The sequence below is a fragment of the Triturus cristatus genome, chromosome 1_2, assembly GCF_964204655.1.
Source record: "Triturus cristatus chromosome 1_2, aTriCri1.1, whole genome shotgun sequence".
NCBI lineage: Eukaryota > Metazoa > Chordata > Amphibia > Caudata > Salamandridae > Triturus > Triturus cristatus.
In genome coordinates, this window is record NC_140580.1 from 1143263387 (window position 1) to 1143281338 (window position 17952).

At 52.1% G+C, this 17952-nt stretch overlaps 1 protein-coding gene across 3 annotated transcripts in view; it reads right to left on the minus strand.

Annotated features, from left to right (window-relative positions):
* GFI1B (growth factor independent 1B transcriptional repressor) overlaps nt 1–17952 on the minus strand; it is a 109346-nt gene that overhangs the window by 46367 nt on the left and 45027 nt on the right. For all 3 annotated transcript variants that reach the window (XM_085613903.1, XM_085613901.1, XM_085613902.1), the window contains 2 exons: nt 13542–13700; nt 7121–7389 (listed from right to left, as the gene is read on the minus strand). In XM_085613903.1, coding sequence (XP_085470029.1) covers nt 7121–7389; nt 13542–13662 — 390 coding nt within the window. In that variant the 5' untranslated portion in view covers nt 13663–13700. The remainder of the gene's footprint in view (nt 1–7120; nt 7390–13541; nt 13701–17952) is intronic.

A 17952-nucleotide genomic window follows, 5' to 3' on the forward strand; every position in this document is an offset into this window, starting at 1 on the left:
AGTTCCAGGTTGTGCTTAGACTTGCAGGTTATGATTAGGGTTTTAAGTGGCGCCTCTAGTTCCAGGGCGTGCTTTGACTTGCAGGGTATGCTTAGGGTTTTAGTGGATGCCTCTAGTTCCAGGTTGTGCTTATACTTGCAGGTTATGCTTTAAGGTTTTAGCTGATGCCTCTAGTTCCAGGTTGTGCTTAGACTTGCAGGGTATGCTTAGGGTTTTAGCGGATGGCTCTAGTTCCGGGTTGTGCTTAGACTTGCAAGGTATGCTTAGGGTTTTAGCGGATGGCTCTAGTTCCACGGCGTGCTTAGACTTGCAGGTTATGCTTAGGGTTTTATGTGGCGCCTCTAGTTCCAGGGCGTGCTTAGACTTGCACGGTATGCTTAGTGTTTTAGCTGATGCCTCTAGTTCCAGGGCGTGCTTAGACTTGCACGGTATGCTTAGTGTTTTAGCGGATGCCTCTAGTTCCAGGGCGTGCTTAGACTTGCACGGTATGCTTAGTGTTTTAGCGGATGCCTCTAGTTCCAGGGCGTGCTTAGACTTGCAGGGTATGCTTAGGGTTTTAGCTGATGCCTCTAGTTCCAGGTTGTGCTTAGACTTGCAGGGTATGCTTAGGGTTTTAGCGGATGGCTCTAGTTCCGGGTCGTGCTTAGACTTGCAGGGTATGCTTAGGGTTTTAGCGGATGGCTCTAGTTCCGGGTCGTGCTTAGACTTGCAGGGTATTCTTTGGGTTTTTTCTCATGCCTCTAGTTCCAGGGCGTCTTTAGACTTGCAGGTCATGCTTAGGGTTTATCTCCTGCCTCCCTCTTAGGGGTCCCCTCAGCGTCCTTTACAAGTGTTTTAAGTGCGGGTGTTACCGTGGCCAATGGGAGGAGCGGCCCTTCCTTGGGTGGTCAGGCAGGACTCTTGAGAGGCCGCTGCAACTGCTGTCCCTGACACTGAGATGACCTTCAACATCAGGGGAATCTGGAAACGCTTTTTATATTAAAGTATTTTCTTATGTTGCCTTTTGCAGGTTTTTTATCGCAGCTTTCTGAAGTTCTACCCTTGGTTCTCAGCCTGTCTTCCCTGTTTGCACCGCGCCCTGTTCAGGGAGGTGATGCTATGAGGGGCAGCACGAGGGGTTGCTGGTAAGTAAGGGGGTGCAAGGTATTTGCTATGGTCCACTATATGCCGCCCTCTCTTTGAGTTAGACGGTGTTGTTTGTTTTTCTCTTCCTTTCCTTTCTTTTAGTTTCTTTTTAGAGTTGTGATCTTTTACAGGCCGCTCTTTGACTGTGTTGGAAGTGAGCATTAGACACGACCTTATCACGAGGGGTCTATCCCGCATTGCGAGTGGCGCCTTAAATTGCAATCCCGGCACAAACACCAGTTCGCACAGAGATCAGAATTATACGTATTGTTTTAATTACTGCACCTCCCATGTATAATATCAGCAGGTCAAGCATTTCAAAATTTACCGGTGGAAAATGTCCTTTGAACTCTGAGCCATGTGAAATTTGGTGTGAAAAGCGTGAACTGGGCGTGGCATTCCCCCTTCCCAGAGGGAAACTCTGAGCTAGAGGTGCCCACTGCACCAGGGGATTCCGATCCAAATGGGATCGGTTAACCTGATGCGAAAATGAGCACAAACTCACCCTGGCCTCTGATGATGAGGGGACTTTGAGTTCCCCACTTACTGTGACAGCTTTAGTCATGTTGCACCGTCCTAGCAGGCACTTTCATTACATGTGTGTTTTATTTGTATAGCGCACAGAATGCCAGATGCATCATGCTTCAAGGCACATTACTTAAATTTATGTAAACAGCACTAAACAGAGACAGGACAGTTCTATAAGAACATGTGAACCCTAGCACACATTTAGAGCAAACTTCAGCAGTCCCCCAAATTAACCGAACAAACCTCTCAAGTACAGTAAGAGTTAAGCATGTACATGTTCATGCTACATACATGTAAAGTACTAGGGTGCATATCAGCAACAACCGGCGATAATTATCGCTAAGCGCACTTAGCGCTAGGATAATTATCGCCGGCTATCGTGGATTTTTATCGCTGAGATAGTGTGCTATTAGCAACGCATATCTCAAAAGCGATACAAATCCTAGCGCTAACTGCCAAACATGAGATTATCGCTGGAAACCCAGCGATAATCTCACGTAGTGTGGCGTTAGCTTGTTGATAGGGCCTCACATACTTAGCCATGATATCCACCTTCCATAGGATATCATGGCTAAGTCAGTCCTGAAGCAGGCGTAAGGAAAGTAGCGATAACAGGGGTTATCGCTACTTGTCTTCCCGCTATACTTCATGGCGTAGGGCTTGATGATAGGAGAAATGTCGCTTAGCGACATTTCTCCAGTCCTGTCAGGTCAGGAACGCCCACTTTGCATCTCATTAGAGATGCAAAGCTGGGCGTTAAGAATCCGGGCGCTAATGCAAGGTTTCACGCGATAGCGTGACCTTGCTAATTAGGCGATCAAATTATCGCCGCTTTTTGCCCGAAAACGGACGCAAAAGTGGCGATAATTTAATATCGCCTCATTGCTGATATGCCCCAAAAGGCCTTACTGCAAATCATTAAGCATATCTTCTGCTTACGACTCTGCCAACTAAACGCACATGCAACAGACTAAGGGGGGGTCTGTCCCTTACCTGGTCCATGGTCTCTGGCACGTGCCCTGTGAGTCCTGGGCTCTTAAATAGTGCCTCGAAGCCTCTTGCCCAGCTGGCACGGCACCTGATCTCCTTACTCCATGCGTTACTAGAATGTAACCCTCATGTTTTGTGACCTCTGGGGATATTTATGAGAGCCCTGCGTCACTTTTGCAACACGAAAAGTGGTACATGTGTGACGCAGGGCTCTCATTTCGATTTATGAAGCCATGAAAAGCCACCCTGCATGGCTTTGAGTGGCCTTATAAATCATGAGTAAGGCGACGCAGCGCAAATCACTGCGTCTCTTTACTCTGCACCCGGGAGGCGTTCCATGGGCATTGAGGTGGGCTTCCCACGCAAACCCCATGGAATTTGACACTGCCCCAGATTTACAAAATCATGTAAGCCTGGGGAAGTGCCAAATCTGTACGCATCCCAAGGTGAGGCGTAATGAGGAAAAATATGTTTATTTCACCTCGTTCATTCCTCTTTCCTCATTCTGCAGCACATATAAAAAGAGGAAATTGCTTTTGTGCAGGAAGGTGCCCAATCCTGCACAAAAAAAATCGTGCATGCAACAGAAGCACTGTTTCACCATGGTGCAAGAGTGCCTACGTAGGCGCACGGCTGCCGAAACATCGCCAGCACATGGAGAAAGGATAGGAGTGCACTATATTGCTTAATTATGGTGCTTTCCTGCCCTTTCACTTTGGGGTAGGGCAGCGCAGCAAGATGCCGTGCTGCGCTGCCCTACCCCAAAATCCCATAAATAAGCCCCACAATACAGCATCTTGAAACCAGACCCCATCTCACACCAACAGGGGGCACCAGGCGCTCTCACACAGGTCTGATGGGCTCCACTCTGCACTTAGCGCCTCCTCCCCAAATTGGATGATTTTCTGTTACAGCACCTCTGATTCAGGCCCCAGACTGGATGTGTGTGTCTGTGTGCTCACTTTTCTCTAGCTTTGCTAACCTTGCGTTCCCTAGTGGAGAGATGCGCTGCGATGACGCGCACCATAGCTGCACCTTGGTTCTGACCAGGGCTCTGGAAAGTCCCCAAGTTTTTCCTCCACAGTCATCTACTGAAGCTTGGCAATCTTTGCTGGGGTTGTGAAGCAGGGGCGACTTTAGCGCTGATGGCGCCTGGTGCATTGAGCTTTGTGACACCCCCAATGACCTCCTTCTTCATGAATTCCCTCACTACCACCCTCTAACAGTGCCCCTCTCTGACATTTTTTTATAGCACTGCTCATAGTTCACTCACACTCAGGTCTGTGCTCTGCATGGCACACGTTCTTTTCAACAGGCACATTAACCCTGTGCGCTACTTTAGGATGAGTCAGAACTGCCACCAGACAAAACTCCGATCTCTTTCCTGCAGGAACATTCATCACCACATTTATCTTGACATTTTTATTGTTGCCTGAAAACGGCAGGATGCACAAGGAACTCAGCAACACCTGAATTTAAACCCATACGTTATTTTTAAACACAGGACACCGTGATGTCGGTGCCTGGTGCGGCTGCACCGATCGCAGCACCTTACAGGTAGCCCTGTTGAGAAGTAAGAAGTATACATTGCTAGCAATAAAATCGACATTATTGTTTTTCTGGATCAAAATCCCAGCAGGGGTAGACTTATTTTTCCAAAATGTATTTTACAGAAATTCTTCTTTAAGCCTAGTTTTGCAAGGCAGGTATAAATAACTCTGCAACCTGTGAACTTTACAAAAAGGTTGGAAGTCAGATTAAAACTCCTCCCACCTCTATTAACAACCCTTTTTTCGATGCGCAGCTCTGCACCGTTAAGTTTCTATAACTGCAAGCATTAGTTTTAGGGCTCAGATCATTCAGGTTGGTAATTTTGAATATTTGAATATTTCTTTTTTTCTATGACAAGTGTGTGGATGAAACATGTCTTTCTTTCCCTGTTACAATGACCTCTCTGCAAGCAGCTCTCTTCAGCCACCCAGTGGAGTCCTCGGTATGGACTGGTTGCCTCATATGAACTCTGATGGATGTTAATTCACCAAGATGCAAGAGGTACCGGAAGTGACACCGCGCACCTTTTCCCTCCCCCATGACGTCACAGACATGACACCATATCCTCCCTCCCTCCCAGAACAGCCTCATTTAGGCTACTGAGGGGATAAGAGACATGGTGTGGGAAGGACAGAAAGTGAGCAGGGCTCGGGTTACTGTCCGTTCCTGCAGCTGACCCTTTGACCCCGGGTAGCAAGGACAAAGTCAGAGGCAAGAGGTAAGCCAGGTACAGCAGCTGCTACCCAAAGCTGCCCCTAACTGGCGTCAATGGGAGTCTGTTAAAAGTTGAAGCTTAATATGAGGGGGAATTCACCAAAGAACACCTGAGAACAGCAGCGGTTTCTTCGTGAGGGGGGGCATCGCCCCCACCCGCTGCAGCCGCGCTAAACCTAAAAAATAAAATCTCAATGAAATAATTTCATTGTTATATTATCATTCACATTTAGTGCGCCACAGCTGACAGCCTGCCCCCAGCCGGGAGAAATGGGGGCGTGTCCTCCTCTGCTGCCCAATTGGCAGCCTAGAGGACTGGAGGAGCTGTAGCTGGATGTACCTCCAAAATGCGCATGTCAGTTTGGCCGGCAGTCTTGCGCCGCCCATAGTGACATATGCACTGTGAAGCTCACCGCCCAGCTGTCTTAAGCAGCTGGGTGGAGGCCAAGCACAGGCCAGAAGGCCTGAAGGATTGTCCGGCCAGCCCACTCCATCCAATCCTGGCACTTCTCTCATGCTGTTTACCAGCTTGAGAGTAGCGCCAGGATTGGTTAGGGGAATTGGCTGGAGCCCATGGAGCCGAGTGGGGATGACGTCCGACGTGCAGCAAGCATGGTAAGTGACTTTATTAATTTTTTTATTATCTGCCACTCGCCTTGCCTGCATGCACCCAACCACCAAACTCAGTCGCCCGCCCCGCCGAACCATGTACCTGCATGAGAAAGCGTGAAGGTGGTCCAGTGGTGTCTGTAGATGTGATTTTTAGGGGGGGGGGGGGGGACACAAGGGGCCACAGATAAAACTGATGGGGCCGGATACAACGAGTGTTCATGAAGAACGTGCACGTCTGTTTCATGTACATGTTTTTTATATATATTAATGTAAACTTTTTCAGCAGACTGTGAATGAATCATTACCATGGTCAGTGGAGGGGGCAAGGTCTTCAAAGTGTCTCAACCCCTCCTGTTCTCTTCTTCACAGGACTGTCTTTTGCAGTCTCTTTTTGAGACATTTAGGCTCTTTCTCTTCTCATATCTTTCGGAAAACACAGTCTACATGTCGCACGCCTCACCCCTTTCCTCTTCAGCACCCTCGTCACTCTGCCCTGCACGTACTTCCATCGGCTCTTTCACTTCACCACCCACACACACACACCACGCACCCACTCGGCCGTAAGCATCACACTTTAACTTTTGCCCTGCCAATATATTGACAGCTGTGTACCTCCTACACATACCTTCGCATACACTCACAGTTACAATTGGCACACCTGACCATTGCTATGTGACCTCTGCAGAGAGGCCAACGATTGGATGAGCATGTATTCCGAACCCCTTTCTGACCCACCGACAGGTTTTGTGAGAAATTTACGCTGCGTTCAACCTGATCTCTTTCACTCTCAACCGTGGCCGTCTCACAACCTGAACTCACAGCGCTTCTAAGAAGTGGCTTTTTTCACACTGTGCATTAGAAAGTAGCATGTTGCATGAAAAAAAACTACCGAAACGCCATCCTGGAGATAAAAACCAAATGCTCTCAGAAAATGCACAAGTACGTAAATCGAGAAATGTAAAACAGGAACAGCCTCGCTGCTCCCAGGCTGACAGGGCAGTGTCTGATGTGCTGACGGTGGCTGTCGCTGGAAGTGGGGCCCCAGCGAGTCTTCAAACTGACCTCCTGACCTCTTGCTGTTCAGGACTTACACTTCTAGATGAGTAGGGGTGGAGGGGCCACTCTGGAGGAATCCCGGTGTGAATGGAGGATGATGGCTTTCACTTGGGCGTGGAGAGGATATTTTATAGACACTTCTCTCTCGGTCTGTGCCAGTGCTTAATTTCTAAAATATTAAGTGCCGGGGCTCTCGTCAGGAGGCCACTGCAGCTTCCACCACATATTAACCCTGCCAGCGCTACCAATGATAGTAACAACACAACTACTAACTATTACACTCCTACAAGTGTGACAATTTCGACTTTTTCAGGACTCAAATCTATAAGAATGGCTTGAGAGGCAGGTAATCGTTACATTTAATATATATTAAATAAATAATTAACTGTTGTTGTGGTTATCTCTAAATTAGCCAAACAGGGCCACCTTATGGCAGATTACACAAGCGCCAGTGTTGACAATTAAGTTCCGGAAACCACTGGCTCAAATTAAGCACTGTGCTATCCCGAGACGCTTTGCACAGGGTACACCTGAGATCACTTACCTTGTTGCACTTCACGCAGTGGTAGGACTCCATGTGGGGCGAGTACCGGGTGCAGTAGTCGATGGGCGGCTCGGGGTCGGCGCTTGGTCCCAGGCGGCTTCCGTAGAGGTTGATGGAGCGCTCCAGCAAGGCCGACTGTGCGCTGGGGGTCATCTGCCTGAAAGAGGGGTAGGGCGGGCAGAAGGAGTCCCATGGGAAGCTGGGCTTGTAGTAGGGCACCATGGCGGGCGAGCTGTAGGCCTTGATGGGCAGAGGGACCACAGGTGGATCTGAGAGCAAATGGAGTCTCGTTAAAGTACAGAAACGTCAGCTTCACTACGTCATTGGCTTGTTTGAATGCCCACTTTAAATAAGAAGCGCTTCGAGTCTTTTCATTCATCCGGCCCGCTATATCTGGTCCCTCGTTTCTAGAGACTTCCGACTTCGTGCCTCTAGTGACCTATGACCCCCTGCGCCCCGAGAAATAACTGAACGTTATGCCTTTTCTTACCTCTGACCCTATGTACCCTTAGAGACCTCCGACTTCTGTGCCGCTAGAAGCATCTGTCTCCTGCCCCTCTATACACCTCTGAGGCTGTGCCTCTAATAAACTCTGACCCCCTATCCCCTCCAAAGACACTTGACTCCTGGCCCGCTACTGACCTCTGAACTCTGTGCTTCTAGTGACCAGGCAGAAACCATGTGCCTCTGGAGACCTCTGGTACCTCTGCAGACCCCTGGTACCTCCGTCTCTGGAGACCCCTGGTACCTGTGCCTCTGGAGACCCCTGGTACCTGTGCCTCTGGAGACCCCTGGTACCTCCGCCTCTGGAGACCCCTGGTACCTGTGCCTCTGGAGACCCCTGGTACCTGTGCCTCTGAAGACCCCTGGTACCTGTGCCTCTGAAGACCCCCTGGTACCTGTGCCTCTGGAGACCCCTGGTACCTGTGCCTCTGGAGACCCCTGGTACCCGTGCCTCTGGAGACCCCTGATACCCGTGCCTCTGGAGACCCCTGGTACCTGTGCCTCTGGAGACCCCTGGTACCTATGCCTCTGGAGACCCCTGGTACCTGCGCCTCTGGAGACCCTGGTACCTGTGCCTCTGAAGACCCCTGGTACCTGTGCCTCTGGAGACCCTGGTACCTGTGCCTCTGGAGACCCCTGGAACCTGTGCCTCTAGAGACCCCTGGTACCTGTGCCTCTGGAGACCCTGGTACCTGTGCCTCTGGAGACCCCTGGTACCTGTGCCTCTGGAGACCACTGGTACCTGTGCCTCTGGAGACCCCTGGTACCTGTGCCTCTGGAGAGCACTGGTACCTGTGCCTCTAGAGACCTCTGGTACCTGTGCCTCTGGAGACCCCTGGTACCTGTGCCTCTGGAGAGCACTGGTACCTGTGCCTCTGGAGACCCCTGGTACCTGTGCCTCTGGAGACCCCTGGTACCTGTGCTTCTGGAGACCACTTTTACCTGTGCCTCTGGAGACCCCTGGTACCTGTGCCTCTGGAGACCCCTGGTACCTGTGCCTCTTGAGACCTCTGGTACCTGTGCCTCTGCAGACCTCTGGTACCTCCGCCTCTGGAGACCTCTGGTACCTGTGCCTCTGGAGACCCCTGGTACCTTTGCCTCTGGAGACCCCTGGTACCTGTGCTTATGGAGACCACTGGTACCTGTGCCTCTGGAGACCCCTGGTACCTTTGCCTCTGGAGACCCCTGGTACCTGTGCTTATGGAGACCACTGGTACCTCCGCCTCTGGAGACCCCTGGTACCTGTGCCTCTTGAGACCTCTGGTACCTGTGCCTCTGGAGACCCCTGGTACCTCCGCCTCTGGAGACCCCTGGTACCTGTGCCTCTGGAGACCCCTGGTACCTGTGCCTCTGGAGACCCCTGGTACCTCCGCCTCTGGAGACCTCTGGTACCTGTGCCTCTGGAGACCCTGGTACCTGTGCCTCTGGAGACCTCTGGTACCTGTGCCTCTGGAGACCTCTGGTACCTGTGCCTCTGGAGACCCCCAGTACCTGTGCCTCTGGAGACCCCTGGTATCTTTGCCTCTGGAGACCCCTGGTACCTGTGCCTCTGGAGACCCCTGGTACCTGTGCCTCTGGAGAGCACTGGTACCTGTGCCTCTGGAGACCCCTGGTACCTGTGCCTCTGGAGACCCCTGGTACCTGTGCTTCTGGAGACCACTTTTACCTGTGCCTCTGGAAACCCCTGGTACCTGTGCCTCTGGAGACCCCTGGTACCTGTGCCTCTGGTACCCCCGCCTCTGGAGACCTCTGCTACATTTGGTATCTGTGCCTTCGGAGACCTCTGGTGCCTGTGCCTCTGGAGACCTCTGGTACTTGTACCTCCACTCTCAGGCCTGGACTGACACCACCACTCTCAGGCCAGGACTGACACCACCACTCTCAGGCCAGGACTGACACCACCACTCTCAGGCCTGGACTGACACCACCACTCTGAGGCCAGGACTGATACCTCCACTCTCAGGGCTGGACTGACACCTCCACTCTCAGACCTGGACAGACACCTCCGCTCTCAGGCCGGGACTGACACCTCCACTCTCAGGCCTGGACTGGTGCCTCCACTCTCAGGCCGGGTCTGACACATCTACTCTCAGGCTGGGACTGACACCTCTACTCTCAGGCCTGGACTGACATCTCCACACTCAGGCCGGGACTCACACCTCTGCTTCCAGACACGGGCTGACACATCCACACTCAGGCCTGGACTGACACCTCCACTCTCATACGTGGGCTGACACCTCTACTCTTAGGCCTCACACCTCCACTCTCAGGCCGGGACTGACAACTCCACTCTCAGGCCTGGACTGTCATCTCCACTCTCAGGCCTGGACTTACACTTCTGCTCCCAGATACCGGCTGACACCTCCACACTCAGGCCTGGGCGGATACCTTCACTCTCAGACCTGGGCTGACACCTCTACTCTCAGACCTGGACTGACACCTCCACTCTCAGGCCTGGACTGACACCTCCACTCTCAGGCTAGGACTGACACCACCACTTTCAGGCGGGTACTGAGACCTCCACTCTCAGGCCGAAACTGACACCTCCACTCTCAGGTCTGGACTGACACCTTCACTCTCAGGCCGGGACTGACACCTCCACTCTCAGGCCTGGACTGGTGCCTCCACTCTCAGGCCGGGTCTGACACATCTACTCTCAGGCTGGGACTGACACCTCTACTCTCAGGCCTGGACTGACATCTCCACACTCAGGCCGGGACTCACACCTCTGCTCCCAGACACGGGCTGACACATCCACACTCAGGCCTGGACTGATACCTCCACTCTCATACGTGGGCTGACACCTCTACTCTCAGGCCTCACACCTCCACTCTCAGGTCTGGACTGACACCTTCACTCTTAGGCCGGGACTGACACCTCCACTCTCAGGCCTGGACTGGTGCCTCCACTCTCAGGCCGGGTCTGACACATCTACTCTCAGGCTGGGACTGACAACTCCACTCTCAGGCCTGGACTGTCATCTCCACTCTCAGGCCTGGACTTACACTTCTGCTCCCAGACACGGGCTGACACCTCCACACTCAGGCCTGGGCGGATACCTTCACTCTCAGACCTGGACTGACACCTCCACTCTCAGGCTAGGACTGACACCACTACTTTCAGGCGGGTACTGAGACCTCCACTCTCAGGCCGGGACTAACACCTCCACTCTCAGGCCTGGGCTGACACCTCCACTCTGAGGCTAGGACTGACACCTCCACTATCAGGCTGGAACTGAAACCACCACTCTCAGACCTAGACTGACACCTCCACTCGCAGGCCGGTACGGACACCACCACTTTCAGGCGGGTACTGAGACCTCCACTCTCAGGGCTGAACTGACACCTCCACTCTCAGGCCTGGGCTGACACCTCCACTCTCAGGCCAGGACTGACACCTCCACTCTCAGGCCAGAACTGACAGCTCCACTCTTAGGCATGGACTGACACCTCCACTCTCAGGCCGGGACTGACACCTCCGCTCTCAGGCCTGGGCTGACACCTCCGCTCTCAGGCCAGGACTGACACCTCCACTCTCAGGCCGGAACTGACATCTCCACTCTCAGGCATGGACTGACTTCTCCACTCCCAGGCCGGGACTGACACCTCCACTCTCAGGCCTGGGATGACACCTTCACTCTCAGACCTGGACTGACACCTTCAGTCTTAGGCCGGGACTGACACCTCCACTCTCACACCTGGACTAACACCTCCACTCTCAGGCCGGAACTGACACCACCACTCTGAGGCTAGGACTGACACCTCCACTCTCAGACCTGGACTGACACCTCCACTCTCAGGCCGGAACTGACACCACCACTCTCAGACCTGGACTGACACCTCCACTCTCAGGCCTGGACTGACACCTCCACTCTCAGGCCGGGACTGACACCTCCACTCTCAGACCTAGACTGACACCTCCACTCTCAGGCCGGAACTGACACCACCACTCTGAGGTTTGGACTGACACCTCCACTCCCAGGCCTGGATTGACACCTCCACTCTCAGACCTGGACTGATACCTTCATTCTTAGGCCAGGACTGACACCTCCACTCTCAGGCTGGAACTGACATCTCCACTCTCAGGCATGGACTGACTTCTCCACTCCCAGGCCGGGACTGACACCTCCACTCTCAGGCCTGGGATGACACCTTCACTCTCAGGCCTGGAATGACACCTCCACTCTCAGGCCAGGACTGACACCTCCACTTTCAGGCCTGGAATGACACCTCCACTCTCAGGCCTGGAATGACACCTCCATTCTCAAACCTGGACTGACACCTCCACTCTCAGGCCGGAACGGACACCTCCACTCTCAGGCCGGAACGGACACCTCCACTCTCAGGTCTGGGCTGACACCTCCACTCTCAGGCCAGGACTGACACCTCCACCCTCAGGTCTGGATGGACACCTCTACTCTCAGGTCTGGTCTGACACCTCCACTCTCAGGCCAGGACTGACACCTCTACTTTCACAGCTGGACTGACTTCCCCACTCTCAGGCCAGGACTGACACCTCTGCTCTCAGGTCTGGACTGACACCTCCACCCTAAGGCCAGGACTGACACCTCTACTTTCACTGCTGGACTGACTTCCCCACTCTCAGGCCAGGACTGAAACCTGTACTCTCAGGTCTGGACTGACACCCCCACTCTCAGGCCAGGACTGACACCTCTACTCTCAGGTATGGACTGACACCTCCACCCTCAGATCTGGGCGGACACCTTTACTTCCTGGGCTGGACTGACACCTCCACTCTCAGGCCAGGGCTGACACCTCTACTCTCAGGTCTGGACTGACACCTCCACCCTCAGGTCCGGGCGGACACCTTTACTTCCAGGGCTGGACTGACACCTCCACTCTCAGGCCTGGGCTGACACCTCCACTTCAGGCCAGGACTGACACCTCTACTCTCAGGCCAGGACTGACACCTCTACTCTCAGGTCTGGACTGAGACCTCCACCCTCAGGTCTGGGCGGACACCTCTACTCTCAGGTCTGGACTGACACCTCTATTCTCAGACCTGGACTGACACCTCCACTCTCAGGCCTGGACTGACTTCCCCACTCTCAGGCCAGGACTGACACCTCCACCCTCAGGTCTGAGCGGACACCTTTACTTTCAGGGCTGGACTGACACCTTCACTCTCAGGCCAGGATTGACACCTCTACTCTCAGGTCTGGACTGACACCTCTACTCTCAGGTCTGAACTGACACCTCTATTCTCAGACCTGGACTGACACCTCCACCCTCAGGTCTGAGCGGACACCTTTACTTTCAGGGCTGGACTGACACCTCCACTCTCAGGCCAGGATTGACACCTCTACTCTCAGGTCTGGACTGACACCTCTACTCTCAGGTCTGAACTGACACCTCTATTCTCAGACCTGGACTGACACCTCCACTCTCAGGTCTGGACTGACACCTCTATTCTCAGACCTGGACTGACACCTCCACTCTCAGGCCTGGGCTGACTTACCCACTCTCAGGCCAGGACTGACACCTCTATTCTCAGACCTGGACTGACACCTCCACTCTCAGGCCTGGACTGACTTCCCCACTCTCAGGCCAGGACTGACACCTCCACCCTCAGGTCTGAGCGGACACCTTTACTTTCAGGTCTGGACTGACACCTCTATTCTCAGACCTGGACTGACACCTCCACTCTCAGGCCGGAACTGACACCACCACTCTGAGGCTTGGACTGACACCTCCACTCTCAGGTCTGGGTGGACACCTCTACTTTCAGGGCCGGACTGACACCCCCACTCTATGCAGGTTCCCTTCAGATCTTCTTACACAAGCATTTCACTAACAACTCACCACAGCCGCCCTTTGACCTCAGACTGCTGGGGGGGGGGGGGGGGGGGCTCAGTCAGCCCCTGGGTGTAGGCCTGTGAAAGAGAGCATGTCCTTACCTTGAGCTCGGTGCAGTGCCGTCCTGTTCGGGTGCTGGAGGGGAGAGTCCCCCGTGTCCATGCGGGGCACCTCTTCCTTGATGGGCCGCTCTGGCGCTGGGCTCAGCAGGGGGGCGGTCATGCAGGGTGCCGGCTCCGCCTTGGGTTCACCGAACGCAGCTGGGGATAATCAGTGCATGGGCCATTACTCTAAAGCTGGTACTTTTCATTTTACACCAAAGTGTGCACACCCACTCCTCGCCAATGCACGAGGCGCTGCTGAAGCGCGAGGCGCTGAATTCCGCAAGGGTTGGAGTGAACACAGCCAGGTTTCCCATTTCATTATAATACTGTCTGTATGGTTTAATGTTAATAAACACCTTTACAATCTAAAACAGCAAGTTTCCCATTCAGTTTGATCTGTAATGGCCTCCATTCTTTACTATAATTTAGAACGGCCCCACCGTTTTTAAAATGATTCACATTTTGTTTTAAATTACATTTTTTTCCTCGGCTTTAACACGCCACTAGGCGGTCGCCTAGTTCACCTCAGTGGATTTGGAGCCTCGTTTTCCACGCTTTGGCTTTTTTCGTGAAGCCAAAGTCCACTGTGATGTAGTTACAACTGATTGTACCAGCCCCCCCCCCACCCCTGAGCATGCAGGGCAGTCTGTACCTCTGGTGCTGGCCATGATCTTTGATTTTACTCAAGTTGTAAGAATATTATTGTTTATCTATTAGGGTTGATGGATGTATAGAGCCAACACATATTGCAATGTACAGTGCACCACGGGTGAGTGGAGCTGATGGTGGCTAGCATGGACATCTCTATCACAAAAGTATGACGTGTAAAATGTATATGCTATTAGTCAAAAATGTGATATGATGCAATGTGGCGAATAATAAAAACAAGTTAAAAAAAAAGTTGTATAAATAATATGTGTGGAGGGACTTTCAACGCGCCCTCTTCATCCATTAGTCTGTTATTGTGTCATTCACATGTTTCTTCCACCCAGTTCAGTACACAACATGGGCCAATGGGTCCGCCCACTTCAGCCATTGGCTAACTTGAATGTGAGTGACGGCGCTCTGCCCTTCCACAATCCACAAAGTAGTTCCCTTTCCCTTGAGTGCCAGGTGATGTCAGCTTCACCTAAAATAACATTTTACAAACACTGCCCCCCTCCCCCCCCCAAACAAGCATTTACAATGCAATGGTCTCGGCATTGTTAAAGTTAGAGCTATTGGCATTGCTCATGACATTATTTTTGTTTATGTTTTTGTTTTTAAAACATTTAAAGAAACAGCATTGTTATTTACAATGTCAATAGCTTAATCTCTCTCAAATGCGAGACCTATTGCATTTGCACCCATACACAGAGCCACACACAAAGCCACCCACACACACAGAGCCACCCACACAGAGCCACCTACGCTAGCCGAGACCTAAAAAGGGCCACAGTCATCTCTTCCGAAATGCAACTTCACATACACGTAATAAAAATGTTCCACGCCACTACTTACTACCCAATTGGTGTATGTGTAAACCATATAAAGAGCGCTGGGACCTCACGGCGCTATAGAACTTCATTGCTACCCAGAGCCCGGAAGCATGGGCGGCTGAGAGGCCCGTCAGGATTTCAATTCCCGGTGGATGCATTCGCCCACGAAGGCATAAGACTTCCTTAGATAAGTGTGTAAAAAAAAATTACAAGCTCAGCAGAATGCGCAAGTGGGGGTGGGGTGAATGCCGCCGTAGCTGCACTTTAGTGTATTCCGTTAAAGGCCACGGTTCTGCTGAGCAGGGCGAAAATGCACAATTGCAAATAGATGGCTTCCCCCACTGCACCCCGAGCCAAACATTCAGAGCACCGCTTCCTGCCTTTCGTATTCACACATACACCCGCCCCTCCCACACTCCTATGCATGTACACATCCGATCTTGCAAAAAATCTTGCCCCTAACCCCACAACACCACCACCTCTCCAACCCCGCTCTGGTAGAAACATCTAGCTATATGTGGCCCCAATGCCGCTGCACCTTCTGCACTATTGACAGCTATGTCTCTAATTCCCACCACGAATTCCGTCACGAGCGTGCTCCGGGCTCGGTCACAGCACCTTCGGGGCATTGAAATACCCGCAGTGTCACCCCTCAGAACCCCCTGCGTCTCTGGAGAGACAACCCGAGTAAAGGACCCGTCCTCTGGGACAAGTCGGCCTCTGACGGAGGGCTTTGGGGCTCTCTTTCGCGGTCCTGTTTTCAAGTAAGATCCGAATCAGACTTCACTTTTTGAGAAGCGCTGCAAAGAAGCGCGGTGTATTGAAGCGGGTGGAAGGGGTCTGCGGAGGGGGAGGGGGGGGGCAGGCCTAGAGTTCCAAACGAAAGAAAGTACAGAACAGAAAGAGGCTCCAAGTGAAAGAAAGTACACAACAGAAAGAGGCTCCAAACGAAAGGAAGTACTGAACCGAAAGAAGATCCAAGTGAAAGAAAGTACACAACAGAAAGAGGCTCCAAACGAAAGAAAGTACGGAGCGGTCAGATAAATGGCACGAGGGCCGCGGACGGTAATGCTGGCGCAGACTTTTCGCAAAGATTACCGGACGGTATCTGCGGGGAGCGAGTGCAGACCAGGAAAGAGTTACAAGTTGCTTATACTTCAAACGGAGACTGTTTCATGCCCCTTGCACTAAGAATTGCCCGAAAAGTGGAAGGAAAAAAGGATGTACTGAAAGAATGGGGGTGGGAGGGGCTGTGGGGGGAGAGTTGGTTCAGTCATCGCCGCTCCTCACGCGCACTTTGAGCGACTTTCGTAAACACCAGTTTTACTCCGTTTCGCTACAACATTTCACCCACAAATAACACTTCGCCGCATTTATGTTTTAGCGACTTAAACTGAAATTAACGCCTTCCCATAAACGGACAACCAGCACGAAATAAATTCTGTGATGTCATGATCTCCCAACAATGAACTCTGGAAATCCCCATTTCACAATGGACCGAAATAAAATGGAGTTCACAAAATACCTCAGGGTGAAAGCCCCAAGTGAGAAGAGACAACACACGCCCCGATGATGTACAAATTAAGTGCGATCGTGTAATATGTGACGGCGGGTTCGCTGTGCTTCTTTGCTTCAAATGATCGTTTGATCTATTTTGGGAATAATAGGATGTGAGCCGTTTTCTATACAGAAAAGATAACTACTACTGATGCCATTTCACGGCATTGACTTGAAATATCAGGCGTTACAATTACTCATAACAAACGTTATAGACAAAGTAATAAGACCCCTGCCTTTCTCCGAGGCGAAGCAGAAATGCCTCGGAGAAAGGCAGCGGCGCTTTCGGATTCGGGGGCGTGTTCTCCTCTTGCCATTGGCTGGAGGAGATAATTAGAAAAGTAGCAAAAAACACGCCCCCGAATCCGAAAAGGACGGGGCTTGTTCGGAGAGACGAACCTCTTCTCCAATGGCTTGGCAGCATTCAAGAGGCCAGCCAATGGAGACGAGGGGAGAAGAGGGGCGGGTTCAAGCCCCTCTTCTCCAAGTCATTAAATCTTGGAGCGAGACTGCGCAAGCGCAGCCTTCGAGCCGAGACCTAAAAAGGGCAAGCGGCAGATCTATTGCTTTTTCCAATGCTTGTTAGAAATAATCCTGGCTCCATTCAACTATGTATTATAATTGAGCCCCCTAATTATCCAGTTATCAGGTGACTGCGTTTTTACTCCACTAAAATCAAGAAAAAATATTTTACCCACCTAGAGTAAAATATCTTTATAGCGGTTTAAAATGTAGTCAACTGAAAAGTTAATCCCCCAGGAGAGTCATGAGTTACACCCGGCTGTGAGGTTACTCACAAAAGGGGGGGTCACCAGGGAATAACAAGGTGTGTGACACCGGCCCCTGCAGTACAGGGGGGCCCAACCCTTCATGGTCCCAACCCTTCAGCCTCAGGACTTTGAATATCTGTGACATATGGGATCTCAGGGGCCCTTCCACACATTCCGCGGGGGGTCGGGCGTGCATCATTTTACGTGACACCACTGGTTAGTTACTCAACGGGTTTGTCGGGACGTTTGGTGGACCCTTCCTCCTGCGGGCCATACATGGGGTCCTCCAATGCTCCATCACCGGTCCACTAATGGTGCTGATGGCTGCCAGACCCCCCTGAGCAGTGATCCATGTAAGGGGACCCAGGCCACTTGTTAGTACTACAAATGCTTAGAAGAGTCATCTTTGTGATTTCAGCCTCAGACCGGCTGCTGTCTGTTTTGTAGCTTTAAAGAATCATCAGCTTTGTTCTGCAGCTGCTTCACTCCCTCACCGTTGTATCACCAAAGGCATGCCGGGAGAATCCCAGCCTGGCCCCGGCTTTACTGTGAAACGGTGGCAGGAGAGGGAGGAAGGATACCCTAGGAGTCCTTCGCAGCCAT